The 26455-nt window shown below is 30.5% G+C and overlaps 2 protein-coding genes across 2 annotated transcripts in view; both read right to left on the bottom strand.

Annotated features, from left to right (window-relative positions):
• Nucleotides 1–218: 218 nt before the first annotated feature.
• On the bottom strand, nucleotides 219–11905 carry LOC136968877 (uncharacterized). The gene is made up of 6 exons (XM_067262930.1): nucleotides 11543–11905; nucleotides 8410–8471; nucleotides 4997–5131; nucleotides 844–930; nucleotides 458–498; nucleotides 219–390 (listed from the first exon to the last, which is right to left on the bottom strand). The coding sequence occupies exons 1-6, from the start codon at nucleotides 11652–11654 to the stop codon at nucleotides 357–359; spliced, it is 471 nt and encodes a 156-aa protein (XP_067119031.1). The 5' UTR covers nucleotides 11655–11905; the 3' UTR covers nucleotides 219–356.
• Nucleotides 11906–12476: 571 nt separating this feature from the next.
• LOC136968870 (high mobility group protein DSP1-like) overlaps nucleotides 12477–26455 on the bottom strand; it is a 113392-nt gene continuing 99413 nt past the window's right edge. Inside the window, exons 5-6 of the mRNA XM_067262923.1 lie at nucleotides 19109–19221; nucleotides 12477–17110 (exon numbers count right to left, since the gene is read on the bottom strand). Of these exons, the coding sequence (XP_067119024.1) occupies nucleotides 16634–17110; nucleotides 19109–19221 (590 nt within the window). The 3' untranslated portion in view covers nucleotides 12477–16633. The remainder of the gene's footprint in view (nucleotides 17111–19108; nucleotides 19222–26455) is intronic.

Genomic DNA, 26455 nt, shown 5'->3' with positions numbered 1-26455 from the left:
TGCGACTCTGGTAAAAGAATTCACGTTTGAAAATATAATGCTTATATAAGAAAATATATAGTTAATGCGTATTAATAACGGTTATTTTGTCACGCGTGTCGCTACGCGGTGGCAGTATATAAATAATGTACTGTACAGTACGCCAAGACAGATTCGACCACGACGTTCCGTGTTTCGGGGTTCGTTCTTAACGACCGCCGTATTATAGTTGTCAGTGTTCGTTATTAGCGTTTGTGGGACGTAGTTGTAATAATCATTGTTAAAACACACACTAGAGTAGTCCACGCATCCGGAACGATCGTTGTCCACAACGAATTTCGGCCGACTCCCGCACTCCGAAATAATCGCTAGAAAATTTAATTGAGCTTCTTGGGCAATTTGGACTTTGACCTGAAAGAAAAAGAATTTTTTAAATCGGAAATTTCCACTTATTCTATTTTTACGCATTAAAAATTACCTTTGCTTGTTTATCATTTTATCTTCGGTGGGAAAGCATTTCTGAAAACAAAGTAAGCTCTATTTAAATATATTGTATTTCAGTTTAAATTACGCTGTTTCGGAATTCCAATTTTTATCCGAAACGTGTTTAAAACTCGTTAAATTCTTGGCACCTCAAACGATTGATTGAATTTGCTATCTAATAATTGCCTAAGTTTTATTTTAGTTCTCTCTATTTTTAAAATTAAGACGCTTATCGAAAATAATTCCGGGAAGAAAGAATGCGGCAGAATTCGCCGGGATGGTTATAAATCGGATTATCGGCATTCCCAGACGCGAGTTGTCTAAATTTTCACATAAATTACTAATTTATTACTATGCCGTAAAAAGTAAAATGCAGCTTGCCTCGAACGACGTCTTCCAACTGTAAAATGGCCGTTTGCTTTCTTTTAAAATGCACGCCATTTTTCCGAATGCGTCTAAGGTAATGACCTGCAAAGAGTCAAAACGTAATCGATTGATAGTTTTGAAACAAAATTACACTAAATTCTCGTAATGGTATCGTTTCTAAATATATATACAATTTATTAAATCGAAATTAGCGATAAGTACTCGATAGTGACCAAAGAGAAATTGTTACCGGTCGAAATGGTTTAAAAAGTATTTACTCCCCTCACTGGCTATTCAGTCTTAATTTTAAAACGGGTTCTTTAAAAATTTCATAATACAAACTCAACCTTAATTTGCGCGGTTTCGAAATAATGCGTTCTTAATTAAGGATCTATTATTAATACTACTATATATGGAGGGGGAAACTCCGTACGATTAACTGCGCTGCATGGGCGTAGATATAAGTAATAACACTTACAAAATAAAGTTGAAAACCGAAGAAATCGAGGGCGCGTAAAAAACGCATAATAGTTAAAAAAATTATAGGTTAATTATAAGGGCGAATTTTTTCCATTTAATACATATTTCAAAAACGCAAAATTACCACCAGGCTGCGAATTTTAATACACTCGGATGATCTTAATTTGCGTGAAGTTTTGTTTACAGTTTGAGCAATACTAAACAGAAAAAAAAATGTCTGTCAGTAGCAAAGTTAGAATAAGAAATTCAATCTTGAAATGTTCGTTAATCCGAGAAATTTGATTTTAAACCACAATGACACCGAGCACATGGTTAATACCAAACACTTGCGCATTGTTGTTTCGTGCTTACGTTAACTTTACTTAATATGTAATTTCCTCCAGCGAGTATCGCTTCGGCTGCTAATGCTATAATTTATACCTTTTAATCTCGATTATCGCTTTCGTCTTTTTACTGCATTGGTTTTTTCTGTGTGCTCTTCCGAGCGAAATCTTTTGGGTAGGAATTACGTTAGACTTCAAATATTTCGTGCGTATATCGATGAATTAACAAGAATATAACTTTTAAACGCATTTCTTTTTACTCGGCGTTTTCGGAGCATTTTGCAAAGATAATTTTTACCCGTCATTCGAAATGTTATTTTTTTCCCTATTTCCAATAACGATGTCCGTAAAAATCCAATCCTTGGAAACTTGCGCATTGTAATATTTTCGTTTCTACGATTATAATAACAAAAAACAGCAATATTGATGAGATTTCGATTTTGTTTTTACCGATGTCACGCGAACATCTGCTTTGGACACGAGAGTAGCGCGACTTTATTCCACTCACCAATGTTCCCGAGATGGCCACCAGTTTGGTCTTATCCTTAGGAAAATTACGGTTACAGATTACACGTGACTTTTGTAAGAATTTAGGCCTAATTATGAGAAGAAAGCATTTGTTAATCTCACCATTATACTGCTTATTAATGATATAACTTCTACTACTTTATTCCTGGCTACGGGCAATATATATCATTGGAGGCTGGAAAAGTGTATAGACCCATAAATATGTCCGGCATTGGGAGAACCTTCGTGAACACCTTCGACGTTATCATTTTAATATACCACCGATCTTGGAGAAGCGGGCGAGTTATGATTCTTAATCTGTTATAAACTTATTACCTAACAATGATTACAAGGGGTGCGAGTTGTGACGAATGACTGATATTTTTCTCTTTTCCAGCCAGTAATATAACCTAGTCCACGCGTGAAAAATTGAAAGTAGCCTAAGTTTACGTGATGAAAGCGAAAGCGTATATTATGCTTTATATAAATTACTGTATATGGACGCCGCTTCGAAACCCGAAAACCCCCAGAAATTTTTTGGGATGGTTGCTCAGTCCCCATTGTGAGGCTGGGAAAACACCCGATTTTTGGGCACTTAAAATAATCCACAGTTCTTGGGAAATTGACTGGAGAAGAGGGAAGGAAGAGAGAATATTTAAATTTTTACCGTTTTATTAAAAATAGATTCAATTTAGTGTAGTAATATAAGTGGTATTATATTAAACACGTTCAACATTGTTACGTATCGGTCCCTATACTCTCATAAAAAATACTGCCGCTAATACTTTTATATCCCTATCTTCGATAAATAAGGTTTCTTTCAGTTCGAAGCCACGCTATTACTCCAAATGTATAGTATAGCCGAGAGGGATTAGTGGCTTGTAATTTTCAACGTAAAACACGATAAAAGAAACACACTTAGCTAATCACTAAGATACAAGCACTAATAAACTGCTTTAATTAAAAACCGAAATTAGAGCGCTCAAAAAACATCAACACAGATATTTCAAATAAAATCTCTGAGGAAATCAATCGTGCAAAACGGACCTAAAAACTAATGTGGAAAACAAAACATTGATAGCTTTTTGGCGAGAGATTTAAAATTGGTTTCCGTCGTGATTTTTTGGCAGGCCACGACTCGAAAACCAAGCGGATTCTGAGAAACCTTTAGATACTAGGGACAAAAATAACTCTATACATGAACCATGCGCCAATATTTTAGGAATAATGTTGGCAGCGTTTTACTGTCATTTGGGGCTCTTAGTCGAAGTTATTCGGATGGACCGGGAACGTACCACAGTTGAATAATGGGATATGGCTGTTAGTTTTAAAATTAATAATAAACAATTTGATAATATGAAGATAATTTTTCTTTCACCAACGGATTGAAAATGGTTCGATTAGCATTGGCGTAGCGAACATAACTGGCGCCCGACACTTTATTGGCGCCCCTCTACCCCTCCAGAAACACATATACAGTAGTTTGTCTTGGAGACCATTTGGGCGTCCCTCTGAGAGTGGCGCCCGGTGCATGATACATCCCCTTGCACTCGCCTCGCTACGCTACTGTCAATTAGACATACATTTCGAGTACATTCTACAACTTTTATCTGTTCCTGTAACCTATTTAATCTAGTTTTTTTTTTCAAAAATAAATTCAGCACATTTTCTCGTTTCGTAAACGGTAACTCAATACAGTAAAGAAACACTTCTGCCGCGACACAATATAAATCAACTTCGAATATCTTTTTTTTTAAATCGAGTAAGTTTCGCAAGAAAATTTGATTTCCCAACAGAAAAAAACACCGAATTGATTTATATTTCAATTGTAATTAATATATTATCATATTCAAGTGTGAATCCAAGTACTGTATTCGAAAAACAAGCGAAATGTATTAGATCTTTCCAGGATTCTGGATTTTAAAAATGCGCAACAGTAATTCACTTAAAAACACCAGAAATTTGGTAATTTAATATTAGTACAATGGAAACTCGATTACCCGAAACGGTTAAAAAGTGCGGCGTCGTACAGTACGTACCGCAGAGAATAAGAGAACAAATTCTCCGCGTAACTGGAAATCGCTACTACGTTTGTCGATTATGTATACGACCTAGTTTCGCGGCGCCATAACGTACTCAAAATTAACGAGAGGCTAATTTATTCGTTACAGTATTTTCGTAGTGTTGGGGAAACATTGGATACGACACGAAGCACGATGCATTTAAAGCATAAAAACAAACTAGTTTCTGGATCATCCGTAAGATTTTCGTCGTATTCGCTCCAAAGACAAAAGTGAGGTCGAAGCTGAAGTTTTCAACGCGAAAACGTGCACGTCAGACGTTCTAGGCTTACAGGAAAGCGGCGCCGAACGTCCGACGTATACGTTTTCGCGTTGAAAACTTCGGCCTCGACCACGCTAAAGATTAACTATTATTTGAACTAGAACCTAACACGATATTTATAGAATAATCACTTTTGCTAATGGACTACGACGATAATTCCATTATCTGCATTTAATCGATAAAAATCTAATAATAATCGATGGTTTCGTCAATTTAAAAATTTCGTTTAATTGCATATTTACATATTCCTACCTACATTCGGAATTTTTAAAATTCCGAAATTACACCAGAATAAATTTCATATTTTACATTTTAACGTCATTTAATATATCACGAAAACTAAATAATAATTTAAATATTTATCGTTTTATATTATTATTATTTCTCTACATTACTTCATTACTATTCACCGATCTAGTGTAATATTTCGCATTGAATATAGAGACGAATCTTTCTCGCTTAAACAATTAAAAATTATATCATTTTAGTCGAGTTTATATTAATGCTTTACTTACTCTTGTCAGCTCGGTGGGCGACTGTTGATATTTTACCGAAGATTGTTTGACGTTGGTTAGTCGATCGCATAAGTAATTAATGTTACCCTTGAATACGGGCTTTTTTGACATGCATTGCTCTATTAGAGGCGACACCTGAAAAAAATAAGTTACTTTTCAATGTCTGACGTCTCCTTTATGTAAGGAAATCAAACGCATTGTGTAAAGTCGATTTAAATTCGATTACTAGTAACTTTAGTGTTGATGTATGCCATTTCAGTCAGTGTCGACCAATGAGATGCTCTCGCTTGCTTACGTTATACCGTTATCAAAAATTCTTGGAGAGTCTTTGGAGTGACTTGATTACAGTAGAACACAGTATTTATATATCGCAAAAATTTGTCAATACTATACAGGTAACCCCCGTATAACACGGGAGTTACGTTCCAAAAAATTGCCGTGTTATACGAAACAAAATAGTGCGAAAAGGGGGGATTAGGTTCCAAAAATTAAAAAAAAAAACATGCTGTTAAATCCTTTTTTAAATCGGATTTATTATTCACAAGTCAAAAGGCCGGATGCAGGCAGGCATCGGGGCATACAAAATTACAAATAAAAATATATTTTTACAGTATAATATTCAGTATAAAATAATTTATATTGTTAATTTAAATAGTAGCCAGGGGCGCCCCTAGTGGCCATTTTTGACATAGTGATATATAAAGCTGAAAAACCGGATTCTAATAGATTTTTTCATGGGTAAAATACTTAAGTAAATATTTTACCAGAGGATTATTCATCCTATATGATGATTTCAGCATTTGAGCATCATCAACTGGTAACATTTCTATTACATTTCATGTTGTACTGTACGAGTGTTTTACCTAATTCCCGAACCGTGTTAGAGTGAACTCGTGCTATAGAAGTGCCGCGTTATACGGGGGTTACCTGTACTTGAGTAATTTAAGTATTCCTTGTTTTTCGTCTGAGATACAATGGAAAGATAATGCTTTCTTTCTTCCTCAGGCCGTTACACGATGTAGCGCATAATCGTTCCGGCGATTGGGCCACGTTAATTTCTTAAAATAGATTTTGCCCAGTTAAAAACGGGCCAGGAAGATTGACCATCCCGAAATTTTGGCTAATCCTTAAGATTTTCATTAACGTGAACGTGTTTTTTCAATTAGCCAAACCGAAATATTTAGGCTATTGAGTTCGTAATCGCATTTTTATACTTTTGTTTGTATAGAAAGACTAGTCAAATCAGAAATGTTCAATTTTCAAAGATACCATCGTCTATAAAGGAACGTATAACCTGTAATCTCATTATTGGAACTTTCGAGGAATGTAAATATGTCGGTTCGTCTTCCAATCACAAGACACGAAAGAAAACTATTCCAAAAGTCTGGTATCTACCGTTTACATTACACGTTTCGGCCGTTTAAATACATTTATTTTTTCTTTTAAAGACAGGAGAATACCACGTTGTTTTTAAGTACGAATAAGATAAAGATTACATTGTTTTCATTTCTGTAAAACCGATCGCCAACAATTTGATATTTATAAAAAGAACGTCAATAACAAAATTTCATAATACAAATTGGAACGACAAAACGTGTAAAACTCTTCCTCCGTTTTGACGATATTAAAAATTCTACGTATAAATGGGATTTCTGGAATACAATTTAATACAATTGTGTCGATGGGGATAAAAAAATAAAAATTGGTTACATGATTTTAGAACAATTTGAGTATTATTATTGAAACGAAACTAATATTTCATGGGTTTTTAAATATGGATTCATCGTAAAGGTATAAAGGTTTTCCCTCATCCGATTAGCAACATCTTTTATATTTATTTATATTAGTTTTTCATATATTTTTAATTTCCAAATTAAAAAGAAAAAAAAATCTCGAAATTAATATATCTTAAAATGAAACTCGACGCCATTAAAACAATCAACATAATGGCCGCAGCGTGGAGCATTTTTCGGATTCCGAAAACGACATGGCAAATTTTAATACGAATTTTTCTGGAAAACAAAAGCCCGAATCAATAAAATTTATTAAATATTTTCGACTTTTTTCCCTTCCTCCCTCGACCGGCAGCGGAGTGAAATATAGATTTCTGATTAACTGTATATCCCAACTACCATATCATACAAAATGTTTTCTGCTGCCGGTTAATCAATTCGCCCATTTAAATTTTCATTCAATTATTCGTGTATTTTTTTAAAAATTTTTAATAATCACTTAATTGATAAACTATGTATTTACACACACAAACCGAAATTTTACGCGTATTTAAAAGCTACCACAGTGTATAATTTAATAAATTTAAAGCGTCTATTATGTCATTTCTGTTATTCTCTATTTATTTCTTGTGTAATTCGCAACTGTTCGTTCACCCGAACCGGCAATTAAAGTCTAAGTACGATATTATTCTTCGAGACGTAATTGGATTCTAATAACAAATGGATTCTTCTATATATGAAACGGGATTTAATATCGCATCATATCTTTACAAATTTAAAGATATATTTTTTTCGTCCAACAGGAATTCATTCTAACGATCCAGATTTTGTTGTTTATCTAGCCCGTTCGGTGTTTAAATATAGCGTAATAATTAAGGTGAAATTATGCCGAAAAATATATACGCGCGCGCATTCTAGCAGTTATCTGCCGGCGGATATTAAATTAAAAATGTACAGAATGTTGGCCGGATTTTTATATGTTAAATTTCTAATCTGAGAATAGAGAAATTCGACGCAATCTCCCCCCTCTCTCTTCAATGGATAACGTCATAAAACGTAAACGATGTCACGTTGTCATGGCGATAAATGATGTCAACCCAGTGATTACGTGAAAATAACACTCGTAAATATATATATACACACAAATACAAAAGTTTATTAATTAATTATTTTAGCCAATTACAAAGAAAATAAATAAATAAACCGACGCAAAACACGAGACGATTATATTCCGTCGACCAATTAAATCCGACCTTATAAAATAAATTTGTTTTCGTTTATTGAATGTCAAATACGTCGAATAATATAATACGGATCGACTTTATCGATTGTTTAGAATTAATTATTTCCATTCTCCATTTTTGTTATCAAGCGAAACATTCGTCCGAGACAGAATGATTTATTGTCTGTCTTTTATATTGCCAGTTAAAAATAAATTCCTGCGATTTATGAACAATTTAAAAGTTCCGAAAAGTATTTTTAAAATCTAATCCTTGCCGAAACGTTAATAAAACGTAGCGGTATCTCGGTACCGACACATTCTAACCGACTCTAACACGGAAGACATTAAATAAAAAAAAACGCATTTTTTAATTCCCCGCGCGTTATTGTTAAGAAGTAAACCGAAATAAAAAACAAAATATAAAATTTTATATTATATAAAAAAAAATTGTATCATACCTTTGATTCCAAATAATATTCCACGCATTCTAATCTTTGTCTCCTTGCAGAATTATCTGTGGCTGAAAGATACGGTTTTAAAATCACTAAAAATGTACATAAAAGTGTCTTTTTAATAATTTCTTCTTAAATTTTTGGTTAGTTTTTTATGCGAGAAACCGGTTTCGCGTAGTAAAAAAAATATATATAATTCGGGTAATAAAATTAATATCCGATTTATATAATTGGAAGCGAAAGTGTTAAGTGATGGAGAGATTTCCCGGTCTTGTACCATTTTCCTATTCATCCCGACGCGGGATGAGTCATACGTCGACTTTTACGGTTGAAAAAGAAAAAAAATGAAATAAATAAATATTGTTTTATGAGAAAATGCGCCGTGTTTTAAAGCGGCAATTTCTTTCTCTATTAGTCACAAAAGTTCATTTACAGGCGAGGTGAAAGTACGGAAGAATCGGGTTATTTGCCTCTCGACTATTTTTCCCTTTCGGTGACGGCCTTTAAATACTAGTACCAAGTTCATTACTAAATAGAAATAAGGCGGTCAAGTCCTTACCCCCGAGGAAGAGAATCGGCTTTTTTCCTACGATAAGTAAGGCCGAGTTATTTTTATCTTTAAAGAAAACCTCGGCGAGATGCAAACTAACTTCCAATTACCGTATTCCAGTTCGATGCACTCCAAACGATACGCGATGACATCATAACTTATATAAATGATACATCGCACGCGATTGCCATATGTCGACCTTTTAGAGGCCACCCCAAAATAATTTTCTTCAAGGTTGATTTTTTCTCTTTTAATCTGTCTAAAAGACTATATATTTTTTAAAAAAAAAAAAACATATATATATTATACGCCCGAGTTACGGTATTTGGGGGCGGCGAATTGTATAACAAAATACGAGCTAACTTTTTAAAATTTAATTATTTCTAAAGGATGGTTCGCATTTAGTGAATGTTTTCGCTATGTTTAAACGAGGTACTAACCTTCGTCATTAAGTTTAATGGTTATAATGTCATCCGAACGAAGAGAATATATTCGGTCTGTAAAAGGATATCTCGGAAATCAATATTCTTTACTCCCGATTGATGTTATTTAATGGAGGTTTTTTTTTATGTTTGGTTACAGATATGGGATTTATCGGTAAACAACACAATCTAACTTCATGCCGTGCATTAAATATGTATATTTATAGCGTATATATTTATCTAAGAGGAGTTGATTTTTCGAGTTTTCGGTAAAAATACATTAAAGAAAATTGGTTTCGCCTTCTCGTCATAGATACATTGGGTCAACATTACGGAAATTTAACACTCCCAGCGGATGAATCGATTGCCAGACAAATACTTAACTAGAAATTCAAATGTCGAAAATAGTGAGTGTTTTGACATTTTCGCCGGTTGTCGGCCAGGCCGGAATCGGGTTTCGCTTTTAAATCCCGCGAGATGCGGGGGCCATTCGACCAACTAATTGATAATTAATAGCCAGACGGGAATTATTAACGCCGGCTAAAATTATTTTATTTCAGTTTTTTCCCCGAGTAAATGGAAATAAAGGAGGAAGTTTTTTTCTCTCGACAAACTTAATATTCCGGGTCAGGAGTGAAGGATTTAATTTCGTAACGGGATGTAATGTAGCCTATAATACGGGGACAATTTTTCGTGCCCGTGAAACGGAATTATCCGATTCGTAATGGATTAAATAAATATAAATATATATATATTTAGCCATCGAGAAAAATTCGATTAAAAATATACAATTTCATATTTTGATTGGCGTCGAAAAACTCTATATATTCCATCTGCAGACGAGCGACTGAAGCAGGCAAAAGTAATCAATACTTGGCTAGAAACATTGAGAGTTGAGAGAGACTGTGCAGCTCGTAAAGACTGTAAGGTTATTGCCAGCACTTCCATTCACTGCGGGAAATGAGTGAAGTTTATAGTACACAGTTTGGTTGGTAATATTTTCCCTCTTTTTTTTCCTTTCTTACACTCGAAAGCACGTTTCGAAATCGATGGCTTTTGTCTGCAATTTTGAATGATGTATTGACTGTTACACTAGTTAATACCGATTTTTTTTTTTAAATGAACTTTTTTGAATAATTTAATTTAAAACAGAAGAAAAAGCTCTGATCATTACGTTGGACAAAATCCAGATCGCAAAAATTAAAAACTTTCTTTTATGATTTTCAAAATTTATAGTTTGCTTTTAGCTATATTAAACTAAGCCAAGTGGCGTGGGTTTTTTTCCCTTCTGTCTTCTCTCGTGTTCTGTTCGTTATAACGCATCTTGTTTCATTTACAGTCGAATGAATGAAGCCGGGGAAGAAGAATCCCTTCGAAGTTAAACAAAATGAAAAATATAATAATTTATATTTCCTATTTTGGTTCAACAGTTTATACGACTAGATCTAAACTGATCAAAACTCGAAGGAGAGAAAATCCAGGCCATCCAATGATTTATGATCCGGTCTTACAGAGTCATAATTTTGGTTCGCCTGTCACTACCATTAAGACAGAAGCTTAAAAGATGAAGAATATTAATTCTGACATTCATATCAACGGCCGTAAAGACTAAACCAGACCAGATCAATAATGCGTCTTTTCTTCTTAACTATATGTAAATGGTATACATTATGTATGACTTCGAAATGAGTGTTTATTTTTTAGAACACAAAAGTAATATCGAAATACTTTTTTTTCTGTTTTTCCCTTCTTATAAAATTAAAAATTCTTTAGTTGTGTGCTTATTGAAAATGCCGAGGAACAAAAAGTTGAAGAAATTTATTAGTCAAAGAAAAACAACGCCGGTATAATGCAGCTTACTTTATAGACAACAATATTGATCAGGTCATTCATTAAATATTTCGATCTGACAGCGATAAAAGGGAGTTTACTTGTACTTTTGAGGTTTATAGGATCCCTTTCCGGTCGTAGAAGTTGTCGGTTCGACTTTCGTTGCGCCTTTAGCCTACATAATAATTAGAAAATCCAGTTTGCGTAAGTGGGAAGGTGGGACGGAAACGTCAGTTTTCGTAACTTTTTTTTGAGGGGGTAACCTTTCGTTATATAATATTAAGTAAAACAAATGCGAGTTTACGTCTAGAATTTCGAATAAACTTTCAATACTTACCACAGAGCTGATAAACTAGATTTAAAATATCGTACACGGTACTAGATGTGGTGATTTGGATGCAATTGGTCGTTAGCAGGGAGAGAGTTATCAGAATGCGGATCCTGTCCATGCTGATTGTGCTGTGTCGGGTAATAGGCGATCTGACTTTTTAAACGTTGTTCTAGGTCACGTGAAAGTTGAGGTGAGGACTTAACCTACTTTACAGGTAAATACGCGTGCGGGTCTATGACATCAAAAACGAGTAACAGGAAAGTTGAATTGAAATCCTTAAGAGAAAAAATGATTGACAAAATCTTCGCATAATTTTTAAAATTTCCGATCCAACTAACTTCTTATTTATTAATTTTACTTTCGTTTTTCTAAAAATGCTTTTTTTTAAAAAAGTAATCGCTTCGTTAATTTGTATTTTTAAATTCCAATTCTAGATAGAACAGCAAGAATGATGTATTTTGAAACAAACGATTTCGATTTTTGAAAGATTCCATCCATCAAGCCGTCTGTCTGACCATTCAACCTGTAAAAAGCTCTTTAGATATTACCATCCAGATGTCAATGACCAAGAGAAATTTTCTTCTTTCATATTTATTGCACTTACTTCTAAAATTTTATTTCATTTTTTTCGGAAGTATTCTATGATCTAAAGTTATATAATTATTAAAGAGTATTTTGTATTTTTGAATTAACGGAGGCTGAGCGTGTTCATTTTTTCTTGTAATTTAAACTTTTTTTTAAGCGGAGTAAAGACGTTTTGTTGTGTATATATCATAATTAATAATACTTTAAAAAATTCTATTTTATTATACTGATTTAAATTTTTTTTCTTTTAAGTAAATTTCTAAAACTGATTTACTTAAAAGATTTTTTTTCTTTTTTTCCTGTTGATTTAGTGCGAGTAATAACAAAATCATACACTGAAATAAAAAACAAGAAATAGCACAAGTAACTTTTAATTTGCTGCACATTATACTGGTTGCAGAAGTGAAAAATACACTCCTTAAAACCTCACCATCCAGTTTCGTCTTTGTTTAGCAAAGACATATTTATATATCTGGACATGGCGTAGGCAAATACATATCTAACTTCACATAAATTTCCCACAAATTATGATGATCGGTGCATGTCCACATGTGCCCTAGTAAATCTACAAGTGTTACAATATTTCAGCCACTAATACCACTTTGAAGGCATTACAATAAGACAACATGAAAAGGACCATCATTTTTTTGGGAATTAACTAGGGAGAAATTTTGGTACTTGATGTGAAAAGAAAAATAAATATCTACTTGTATTTAACTTAACAACAAACATGCAGTGCCACTTAGAACAGAGAGCTTAAATCTCGCTGCCTATTTCTAGCAATCACTACAGGTATGCTGCAGTTATTATACAATTAAGATTCAATTTGAATTCTTTCTGTTATAGTACCGTAATTTATAACAATAACTCAAATTACAATATTGAAAAAAATATAAAATATTTATTATAATGATCCTAATCTGAAATGATTTTAAAATTAGGATATGGTTTGCTTACAAAATTTAAAAAAAAAAAATGTGATAAAATTGGTCCCTGACAGAACACAATGGTAAAAATCATAAAAAAAAGTAAAAATAAAGATAAAAAATAAAAAAACTAAAACAAAAAAATAAATAAATTCTTGTGAATAATTTACATAACAAGAATCATAGTTTATATCATATGAAAATATTGAATTAGGATGCCATGTTGCTTAAGAAACTTGTGCAGTTTAAAACATCCTATTCATACCATTGTCAATTTGATAATTAAGTAAGAGAGGAATTTGTACACATTCCTATTGAGAAAACTTCACGCATACACAGGCGCGCACATATACAAACATACATACATACGTTCATGCATACGAAAAAATGGAGATGGAGGCATATACCTTAACATGTCGTCTTAATGAATGATTTACAATTTTGTCACTATGGTTACAATAATTACAAGTTTTGCAAACTTTTGTCATCACATTTTCATAAAATGACAATGTTTTGTGCAAAATATGTGAGAACAATAGTATAGCAATAAATTATAAAATAATACATTAAAAAATGATCACTTCATCTAGGAATAAGTCAATTCCAATGTGGAATTACAATCATTTGTGCATCATGTTGCCAGTCGACACGATTTTGTTTCTGTATAATAATAATAATATTAATAATAATAATTAAAAAATAAAAAATGAGTATAAACAAACAGAATTAAAAGTAATAAAAAAACTTAACTTGAACATCATATATGTTTCAGCTGCTCAAAACAATATAAAAATGGCACAATTTAAAAAATAACATGCCAACATAAAAAACAACATAATATAACAAAACATTGCCACAATTAAAAAATCAATATTTTAGACAAGAAAAATATAAAAGGTTTTTGTTGACCGTCATTACAAATGTATAAATTTTTGATTCTCCACGGTCCAAATCCCTACTGTTTAAAATAGCAATCCTTTATTAGCTATTTGAAGATTCGAGCTATTATTTCATTCCATAGTAATGCATTTTGTATTTTAAAAAATTGAGATTCTATTATACATATGCAAGATATTTATTCACTTGCCATTATTCATTTGAATTACCAGTTTTCACACAAGTATTGCATGTAATAATTTTTTTTATTATTATTATTTTGAATGAAACTCAAAATTATCACAAACAAAATAAAAGAGTTGCAAAAAATTGAGATCAGCATAATTTTGAGTAATCAAGTTTAAATTTTAAACTTGAGTATGACTGATGAAATATGTAAACAAATTACTACAAAAAAATAAATAAACAGATATATAACCTGTTATAAAAATTGCAGCAAACATTAAAAGTGAACAAACATTATAATACTGGGAATTTATTGTCTTAATGACATTGTATTGCCCAAAAAGGCAATTTGAATATGAAGGAAAGTTATGGCAAAAATGACATTATAAATTACGGAGATGATAATCCATGCTTGGCATTTAATAATGTGGTGAAATGCACAAAAACTGTGATTCACCAAATGCTATGAGATGAACAAACAATTTAAGACATTTTGAACTTAACAAAATCCTGATTGCCATCTTGTTTTTTTTCTTTTTTATGAAATACACATATGTATGAAGCAGTTTTTGTGAATATAAATAAAATGTATATAAAAAAAGTTCAAATTAAAAACAAATGTGATTGACTATCACTTTGATTTGAAATTAGTTTGGTTGGGTATGACTATTAAATATTTGCATAATTTACATGATGATTGAAATGATGTGTTGAATGTGAAATATACATATATTTATATTGTATATATATATATATATTTATAAAAAAAACACTTCACAATACTGAAGATGAATATAACATGGTTCAATATACACGTAATTCCGTTCCAATAAGAGAATGGATTTTTGAAGAAAAAATGACAAACTTTAAGAGGGAGAGAAACTACTTTTGGAATAAAAGTTAAATTTTGCTTGTTGAAAATGTAATAATTTAATTAAAAAACTTTAAAATCAAAGATTTCTTTGCCAAATATAACCCAACGTTCAAGTATTTTTAATAATTATAAAACAGAATATATAAATGGTATTCAATCATCACTTATATATCCAAAACAAAACGTGTCTGAAACATCATATAAAATGATGCTATCTAGAGTCTACAAAAGCAGAAATAACCAAATTATAGTACTATCAACAATTACACAGACATCATCATCATCACGATGAGTATTGTAAAAATTTCATTGCACTAGGTGCATATTTGGATAAAAGCTGATATCTTTAAATTAATATTATTGAAGCAAAAGTACTGTGGTTACTAGTAACCACACTTTGGCCATTTTCCTTTTTATTTAATAATATTTATTTTTCAATTGAGACCTTCATTTTAAATGGCAAATATGTGATAAAAAAGCAACATGGCACCCTGCGTGGAAGTTGTTATTATTTGGCACCGAGACAATTTCCAGTCATACACAACAGAGGCTTCGAGCCATATAAAAGATGACATCTACACAACACCAATATTACTACAATATTTGATTTTACAAAAAATGACAACAATAGATTCAAAAGCAGTGACTTCATACTTACATGATAATACATAATGGTATAAAATAAAAATTGTTTTCAATTTTGAGTTTACATAGAAATTTTTGCTATATTTGATCTGATTTGTTAATTATGTCCCAAAATTAGAACATTCCATTTATGACAATTTTCCTGCTAGATAGTAAAAACATTTCATAAGAGAAAGAGAGAAAGAGGTAGAGAGATTAAAAATATTTTTCATCAAAAACTTTATAATAAACCAAGTTATCAACCTGAAATTTTTTCTTTTGATGTGAAAAACAAATCAAACATCTCAAACATTTTTCTAACATTAATGATTCAGTTTTGTTTTAAATGCTATTCTGAATAGATTAATATTACGTTTCCACTGACAGTAGGACATTTACAAGATACAACAATGAGTGTTAGCCTTATTTTTGTTGCTTAATCCATGTGGTACAAGTACACTAAATGTTTTCTGGAGAAGCAGAGTTTTAGGTGTATCGGCATATCTGATACACAACACCTTACAGACGTTATCATCAGTACATAATGTAGAATCAACATTACAGTCAGACTGCAGCTGCAGTACATAATGTACAATGAATTACAGTCAGATTGCAGAGAGAAAAATGTTTCAAGAGAAAATACTATACATGAATAATATGCTACTACCCCCACACCAAATTCATACACTTTTAATAACATTGTTATCAACTTTAGCGCTATCGCGCAATCAAATCAGACTGGTATTCATCTGATATGAAAAATGCATTACAGATTGCAGCCTTTGACATTACAATCATATCGGAATGAAAGTATCTAAATCGCATTCCGATAATTCCAATGATAAGACAATAATTTAAGAGATAAAGTTTATAAACAACACATCTTGTACAATTAAATAAAAGTAAACTAGGAGATATAACAGTGCACATGGAACCAGCTAAAAATTGTTACAAGTAGGCTACCTCCAAAAATACAGATAGTAGGAATAAACCCAGACTCCTGTACAATCTTTTCAATGGTTACATTCAGGTCCAGTTGTAGTGACTTGGGAGATGGGCTAAGTTGTACGTAGCACCACTAGTTTGGAGGTAATTTGTGCTAGCCGGCATCGTTGAGTGGGCGTGTGCTTGATTGTAGTTAGGGGTGGGAGGAAGAACTCCCCCAGAATGGGCAAAATTTGGTAAGGAATGTTGGGCATACCCCATAGCAAGAGAAGTATGTGAAAGAGAAGGTAAGGAAGCCATACCATTAGAAATGGTAGGAGTTGGTGTTGAGGATGGGCTAGGACTTGGGGCTTGGGCAGGTGGGGATGGAGTAGAACATTCTGAAACTGGTGTTGTGTCTGACTGTAGCATAGACTGAGATGTTGTATTATTCCCTCCACTTGTTGCTGCAGCAGAGCTTGTAGTACCTGTAGTATGACTATCTAAGCTATCTGAACTTTCTTGAGTTTGTTCTTCAGTTCTTTCATTTTTAACTGCTGGAGCCATACCTTCATTACCCTATTTATGGGATAAATATAAACTGTCTATTCTATTCTTTCACTACAATATTAATTTTATTATTATTTACAATTTTTAAGACTATGTATCTATATTATCTAATAAATTTTCAAAGCTGGAAATTTAGTTTAATTCAAAATAATTCATATTTCCAAATGTTTTAAGAATTAATGATTTAATTATGATGTTTTTTGGTAAGATAGATAAATAAATATTTTACCAAATAATATCTTAATAATATCTATATATATAATAATATAATATAAATAAATAATACCTTACCAAAAAAGGAATATTTAATAATAAAAATTTCTAAATTATTATTTTAAACAAACTTTAAAAATACATATTCTGAAATTTATTCTTTAAAGATTGCTTTCTATTTTTAAATATTTCTTTTTATATTTATTAAAAAATAAACTAATTTAGATCAAGATTGAATATAAATTTAAAATCATAAATATTAATCACTACAATTGAAATTATTATAAAAAGTATCTTTTTATTATAAGTAGAGATTCTGATGTAGGTACTGTATTAATACTGAATTAACATACACCTACATAAAAATTAAGATTATTATAAGTTTAAACAAAATTATAATCTGAACACAGTCTTGTGTATTCAAAAATTTTTGCTCTATCTGAATTTTTCTTTATTGAATGACCAAACAATGGATTATTTAAAAACAGTTTAACTATTTTGAAAAATAAACTAAGTTTTAAAAATTGTTTTACATCAGTAAAAAATATAAATTATTACTGAATGTTTTTCTATTATTAATCTTAGAAGAAACGATTGATGTAAATTCTTATCATATAAAAATTAATATTGATAAAATACATTTAGGAATATAATTAGTGTACCTATTAATATGGAAAATGTTTTAAAATAATTACTACCAAAAAACAAACTGTTATTTATAAATATAATAATTTGTTTTTTTCCAATATGGTAGAAGCTCCATACTTTCAGAGATTACATTCTGCAAAACTGTTGTGAATATGGAAAGTGTAAATAAAGAAGAGAAAAATACAGTAGAGCTTTTGCCATATGTGACCAATATGTTCCAAGATCCCTCACGTATGTGAAAATTCATGTAAAGTAGCAAATGCCATTAATTATTAAGAATTTCCTATGCTAACATACCAGTAACATGTTTTCTATATAAATAAGACAAATAAGCACTACATTAAAAATAAATAACAAATTACTGTTAATCATAGAAATGACTTTAAGAAGTATTAATACTCTAAACTCATGCTTGCAGAGTAATTTGCATAAATAAGACAAAACACACTCTTAATGTATCATATTTCATTTACAACAAAATCCTAAGCAACCCTAACTGCTCAATTTCTCCATGCAAATGATCTAATCTAGGCGCATTAATTTTGAGTATTTTCTTTGGGTATGTTGCATGATAAAGCTGCTTAAGATAACAAGAATTTGTTTAAGCAATTTCCACTTTCCAAGAAAAAATTTTGCAACCCTTGCTTTGTTGAGATGTAAAAATGCTGTTCTTATATAAATCAAAATGTTTACTCGAATTACAGAACTGTATCCGATATAAAATTTATATCATCAGAGAAATCAATAACAAACATTTTGCAATCTAAAAAAATTTATGAATGCTTTTCTATTCTTGGCAATCATCTTAAAATTTTGTTTTCAGTGTTTCCAAACTTCACTATAACAACTAACTTAAGCAGAAATCACAACCATATTTTAGCAAAGCTGCTCCAAGCAATTTATCAAGCAATGGATCCTTTAACCTTTTAAATATTTTGCCACTATAATTTTTGTTTAGATAACATTGATTTCTAAAGATAACAAAAAACTAAAATGTTCTTGGAAAATACAGTGTTGACACTCACAATCCATACCAATGTAAAACAATGTTTACTATATACATAAATGCATATAATCACAGATTGTGTAAACTTATATATATATATATATATATATTTTTAAAATATTTTAAATAAAAGTACTTACTTTTGTTCGTCTATATTCTTCCATTAATCCTTCATAACGAAGTTTTTCTTTATTTTGTCTCTCTATGTAAGGTCTCTTTTCTTCTTCAGTCATGCTACGCCATCTTTCTCCTCCTATATTTATATTTAAAAAAGTAAATTCTTTTCCTTTTTTACATCATAAAATGAGATTTCATATTAATAAATGTAAACCTAATTTAAAATTTGTAGCAAAATTATTATTAATACTGACATTTTTATTTTTGAACATATATATTACAAATTTATTTAAATTCAATAAGGATAACCTATTATAAATTGTATATATATATTTCTGTTTAAATAAAAATCATATAGATAAAATTTATAAAAACATTAGTTTAGAATTAATCTGTGTATAGTATGAAATACAGTTTAGTAAAAATCTAAAATTTGATTATTATATAGCTATGTGAAAAAAGCTTTATTCTTATATATAAAAAATTATAATAATTAAAATTATCATCTAAATCACAAATTTGTGTGCAATCACACACAATTTTCTTATAACAAATATTTCTTTCTGTTGCTTTGCTATCTAGCTCTTTTCCATCTGTATTAATTTATTTTCCTAGATATTACACATACACAAAATACATATTTGATATAGTAAAAAATAAACCAAACTTTTAATATGACTTATTATTTAAGAGCACAAATATTTACAAGTACAGTAATCAAAATAAGTGTAATCATTGCAGGATTTTTCATTTTTTCTGTTAATTTGTATCTGCTACTTTTCATTAAGTACAGCTTTCATTTTGGTGATGATAAAGCCCAAGTATCTAGTGTTTTGGCATATGTCACTAGGTAGAAGAGTGAGCTACACTAGACATTGTTATAATGGAAAACTCTGCATTTTGCTTGCCAGTAATGAAGCCATTTTCATCTTACTGTATCATGAAGATTGCCAAGTAAAAATCAATATAGAACTCCTTGTTAAGGGATCTAAGTTGTAACAAATTTATAATCCACCAGGAATATGATGTAATGACATGACGTAGGGTCAATATAATGAAAAGTTCTTGGTTTTGTTATACAATCTTCAAATGTTGATTTTAATTGTATATTTTGTAATTTTATACATTTACTGTTACTTTTATTTCTATTTTATTTTTTATTTATCCCGAGAATCTCTTGCATTAAAAAATTATTTAAAATTTTTCAAAAAAATATTACTGTTTGATTTAAGCATTTTATCAATGAATATAGAATCAAGACCTGAAGAAGATCTCAAATTGAAGATTGAAAACATTAGTTGAAAAAACTGTTTCTGGAAAATAATTTAAGAGTGAAGTATTTATGTTTGATTATGTTTATTTTAATTCCTTTTATGTTTGATTTTCATTCTACCAGTAGAACATGAAAATGGTCTTTGTAAAGGTTGAAAATGTTTGTTCTTCAATAAATGTTTTTATTTTACTCACTGGATTTTAGATTTGAAAGTGTTGTCAACCCACAAGCAATACTTTTTCAGACATACCAACCAGAGAAGAGACCTCAGTAGTGTAGGATATTATGTCATGTTAGAATGTAAAATAGTAGCAGTAGTAGTGTCTGCAATTATATACAGCCTTCATGGGGCTGTAACCATCTTTCAGGGAAAGAAGAAGTCTCTTTCTAGTTTCTGATTTAGTGTTTTTAGATCTTGCCACTGAAATTCTATGCAGCTTTTTCTTCATGTATGTACTGTACATATATATATATATATGTACGTATTTTTCTAAATTAATAAATGCAAAATTTATTTTAAATATACAAATGTTCACTACAAATTATAAACAACCCTGTACAACAGATTAGATATTAAAATATTTTATAATTAATAAAATTACACCTCAAAAAACATTTATATTCTATCAACTTTGATAGGAAATATGCAGAAATGGACTTGTTGAGTTAAAGCTCTTCCTCTTCAACTTCTTGCTCCAGAACTTGATGCACTATCAGCTAGTAGGCATGAATTTAAATATAACTTTGTTGCCCTTTTAGCACTCCTTATTTCTTCTGATATAAGCTTATCATAGTAAAATTTAAAAATTCTATCTTTAATTTTAAAACTTTGGAATAATTTTAATTCAAATCAAAGAAAAAAAATTTCTTTGATGGATTCCATTGTTCCAACAATCAAATCAAGGCACAGTAGCAAGGAAAACCACCTTATACAAAAGAATCTTGTTTTGGCGGATCGCTTGGGCCGCTGAAAATAATTTGTTGTTTTGAAAATCTGTCTTGCAAACAATGGATTTTCTGCACACCCAGGAATATATCAGTTATTCAAAAATCTTTCCATTTTTTATAAAACCCCTATAGGAAATCTTGAAAACTGCTTGAAAGTTCACTTTTTTCTTATTTTGTGTTAAGGTTGAAGAAATTTAGCAAATAGAAAGTATAATTAACTCATAAACTGTCAGAATACATTTATATTTATTACTTTTAAGCCTGTTTATTAGTTTAAATTTTTGCTTCTCATGGCATGTCACAGATCATTAATAATCTGTATGTAGCCTATTTGTAGCAAGACTGAAAATTCTTTACTTGTCAGAACCTGTAATATCTTGAATAATTGCACTGATGCTGTCTTAATTTTAACCGTGCCCAGAAGCTTCAATAATAGCATTATGCCAGGTTGTGCAAATTGGGCAAGGATACAAACAAGTATGAAGTATGCAAGTATGAAGTTTTTCTTCATAACCTGATTATTAAAGCTAAACGAACTGCCGAATTATCAGGCTATAAGCTTGATGCCACTATTAAAGCAGGTGAGGTAGAGAAAGCAAGAATACAAACAGCAAAAGAAGTACTGCAATGCATCTGGAAAATGAACTAGAAAACTCTAAAGGCTACAGGTGAAAAACCACACAATATCTATCTTCTCTTAAATGCATTAAAGATGATTCCACCTACATCAATTGAATTGGAAAGGGCATTCTCGATAGCAGGACTTTTCATTACTAAAATAAGAACCAGATTGAGTAATCGGAGTATTGACCATCGTTGCTTTTTAAAATGTTATAAAAAGTTACAACAATATTTTATATTATGTTTTATTTAAAAAACAAATATTACCTTCTAAGTTAGAAGTTTTATCTATGTTCATTTTTTTTCTTTAAATTTTTAACTCAATTCAAAAGAATTTTTTTTTGTAAACAGTTTCCAACAAACTTCAATAAATTTTTTTCTATTTGTGAAAATTTCTACACATTTAATTTTTAATACATATTTTACACAGCATTATTAATATTACTATTTTGGAGGTTACAGGATGTATTAAATTGCTTAAAAAATGAAAAATAATTATATTATCTGATTTTGAGATTTATTTTATATCTTTAAAATAATTATATCCTGAGATTTCCTGGGATCCTGGGAAACAGATCATTTTTTCCTCAAAATCCTGGGACAAGTAAAGGACTGGGAAACGAGAAACCCTATGTACAGTACAGCCTGCTCGTCTATGCTGAAACTCATCAGGAAGGTCTTCATAACTTTGAAATGCTCAATGGCCTTGCTAAATTTCAGCACTATACTTGGACCAGTAACTGAGTGTTCACTAGGTGACTCCTCCTCAATTGTATCAGCCAGCTTATTCTCTTTGTACAATTTTTCAACTGTACTTATTTCAAATGTAACAAGTGCATCGTCAAACTCTACAAATTTCCAGAAACAAATATCCCAATATTAACTAAATGTTGAAAAAAAAAAGTTTATAATAGACTTGGGATAGAAAGAAAAAAACCTGCTATTCCAAGTAATGGATCCACTAAAAGGAGGTAAAATTACATTGATTTGGCAAGACCTGTAAAAAAATCCATTATACTACGAAATCTGTTGTTCTAAGATTTGTTAAAATGAGATTTTACTGTAGATATAAATTTAAAAATTAAGGCTTTTTACCAAAAAGAGTGTCACAACTTAAAGCAGTTTATCTCTTTGAACTCCTCTGCAAAATATAGTAAATATCTAATATGAATTGATCAATGTTTACCTGATTTAGCCAATTTGAACCTTTGTGTACTGTAAGATGATTCAAGTGACACACACTACCTTGGAGATATAAAGATGGCTGAACTTTTTAAAAGAAACACCACTTTTATATTTCCAACTATTGTTATATATATATATATATATTGAAAATACGTTTTTCCCTATCCTGTCTCTGGATTCTAAACAGACAAAAGAACATAATATATTCTCCCTACTTCAGGATTAAAAATCAAAACTATACATGGATAAATTTTAATGTCTCTGTCAGTTACTTCTATTCCTCATCAACTTAAACTTTTCATCCAATTCTTTATGTATGACTTCCTATGTAACTACATTAACAAAAGTAATATATCTTCAGTAGTTTAGGAATGAAAAGGGTGCAAGATACTTTTGACTTACCCTATATATTAAATATATGATTAAGTTATTATTTTTAAGAATTTTTATTAAAATAATCCATTTTTCATCATTTGAAGATAAATTAATTTTAGTATGTTATCAATTTTTCATATTTATGAATTTTTGGAAAAAATCTGGATAATTTCATTACATGTGAAGGGATACAAATTACAAGAGGTAAGACATCATCTCTTGGATTGTGGGTAGGTCAGTGAGCAGTAAAATCTGTTGGCCACAAGGCAGTTACACTTTAACATAACATGAAGTTCACTTTTAAAGACTAAAAGCCTATTATGATAGCAGAAAACATACATAATCTAATGTATTGTATCAGTCTGTATCAATTGCTGTATGTATTGGTGAAATATGTTCAACATCATGTTCGCATACTTTTGTCGTTTTTAAGACAACAGGTGATTCAAAACAAAGTAAGATATTACTATTATGCTCAATTTTATTATCAATTTTATGTTTAATTTTGTACTTATACCTAGCTCTTAATAATTTTAATTACTGATGGAGGTTCAAAAAAATGCAAGTCGGCCCAAAATGCATCTAGTTATGTATGTAATCAACCAAAATAAACATAATTAAACTGTAGTTTTCAATCGTTGAATTACCAGTAGCGTTCCTATACACCTGCAGACACAGGTTTATGGAATTCTCAAAAATTTTCTAATTGGAATGTAGCTGGTATCTCAACAAGAAAGGGAATTTTATCAATGTAAAACTAATTTATTACATAAAACACACCGAGATACCAGAAGATTAACTTTTTTAATTCAGCACAAAGCTTTACATGTTGCTGTAATTAATAAATACACACTGTCTTTTGGCATTAATTTAGTTTGATTCAAATGCATACAAGTACTTTCAACATTTTATAAATGTCCTCTTCAGGTGTTAAAGAATGTATTTAGGTTAAGAACAAAAATTTTAAATGAAAAAATTTGTACTTTTGTGATGATTTTTAAACAAAATTTATAAATTATTTTTCATTGAATGCAAGTGAAAGAAATTAACATCAATAGGAAATGATGTATAAAATATAAAAAAGAAAATATTATGGAAAACAAAGGAGTTAAATATATAAATTATGATTTAAAGTTTTAAAAAGTGAGCCATAATTCAGAGTTTGAGTGTAGGCTTATTGCTTGAACTTAACATTATATAAAAATCTCACAGAGAAAAATAACTATGATCTGTATACAGTGCCAGATTTAACAATCAGAGGCCCATGGGCATAAATAGGGTGGGGTCCCCTTTAAGAGTAGGCAAGTAACTAGTATGTAGTAAGCAGTGCTAGAATGGTCTTGTCTGCGTCAAACTTGCACAAACGTGTATAAACAATCTTGTGATATTTTAAAGATTTCAATTGTAGAAAGTTGTAAATTTCATTTAAAAATACGGTTATTGTAAACATACATATATTTTATTGTGTAAAACTAATTATTTTAATTTAATTGAAAAAATACTTATGTAAATTTTTTTTCTGCAAGTTAACTACTGCATATAATATGAAGCGTGCAATGCCATAAGGTTGTAAATGCCATTTTTCTCAAAATATGTTTTATTGAAGAAATGAATTTTAAATGCAATGTTTTTTCCAGCAAAAAAATATTGTGGTGATAGTGGCACTCTAAGTGGCTATATTTTGAAGATGAATATATGTGCAAGTCATAATGTTTTAAGTGCCAAAGTGCAAGTCACGTGACTTTTGGCACGTAAAATGTTATGGTTTACATTTACATCATTTTGTTATTCCAATTTGTAACGCAATGAGTTTTTTTACGCAGAACCAGATAACTGAATGCCAGTTTATTAATAGTTAACCTGTATCACCTTATTATTTGATATTTCAAAATGATATTCGGACTTCCATTAATCTTTCAAATTTTAACTTTTATTACACTAAATTAATACCTTATTGATTATATTTTCTTTTATTTATCATAATTATATTACAATTGATAAAGATTAGGCCGCGACTCCACTAGCCGTAAAAGGGCCGTAAAACCCCTCACCGTAAAAGCTTTTAATCACGTGACCATGATATTTTACGCCTAAAAGCGAGTTGAGCAGTGTTCAACTCGCTTTTACGTTGGTTTTACGACCTGCTCAGGCGTAAAATATCATGGTCACGTGATTAAAAGCTTTTACGGTGAGGGGTTTTACGGCCCTTTTACGGCTAGTGGAGTCGCGGCCTTACAGCCCAGTTCAAGTACCAAAATTGTGGGCCCAACATTGTTAAAGCCAGGAAGCAGTCATTAATAGATTATTGCCAGTTTTAATGTTAAAATTGATATTGAATTTGTAAATTGTGTTTAATAATTTAAATGTAAGTTTTTGGTATTCAAAACTGTTTTTCAGCTGTAGAAACATTAATTTTATGATTGCAATTGTTTTTGGCATTTACAACTTTATGCACTTGCACAATTTTGGCATTTACAACATTATGGCTCTAACCCTGTTTTTAAACTTTTTTTGTTTCCTTACTATCATACTTAGGTGTTTAAAATTAAACCCAATGTTTTATTCCAAAATGTAAATTGTTAAAATAATTTTTATAGCATTTGATTAAAGTTTGTTCATTAGAAAGTGTTTTTTCTCTCTCCTGAAAAGTTTGTTTTTTTGCATTTACAACATTATGGCATTGCATGCTTCATAAATTTGACTGGTATAAAGTTAAGTATATAGTAAAAAAAAAAAAAATATGTTTAAACATAGTTTTGTGAGGACCCTGGACACTGACCCCAAATGCCCTTACGTAAATCCAGCACTGTCTGTATATTGTTTAAACAGAGAGGCTTCTACCTATAATGGTATAAAATTATGTTCCAATATATTCCTGAAAAGGTCAATGGAGAAGCATACTATTTAAGATGTCATCTTGATGTTCTTCAGAATGATTTAGTAACTTTCTGGTTGTGGCCTGATATAA

This window comes from Centruroides vittatus, unplaced genomic scaffold (genome assembly GCF_030686945.1).
Source record: "Centruroides vittatus isolate TY-2023 unplaced genomic scaffold, ASM3068694v2 contig_165, whole genome shotgun sequence".
NCBI classification, from domain to species: Eukaryota; Metazoa; Arthropoda; class Arachnida; order Scorpiones; family Buthidae; genus Centruroides; species Centruroides vittatus.
This window is presented reverse-complemented; position numbering and strand designations above follow the sequence as displayed.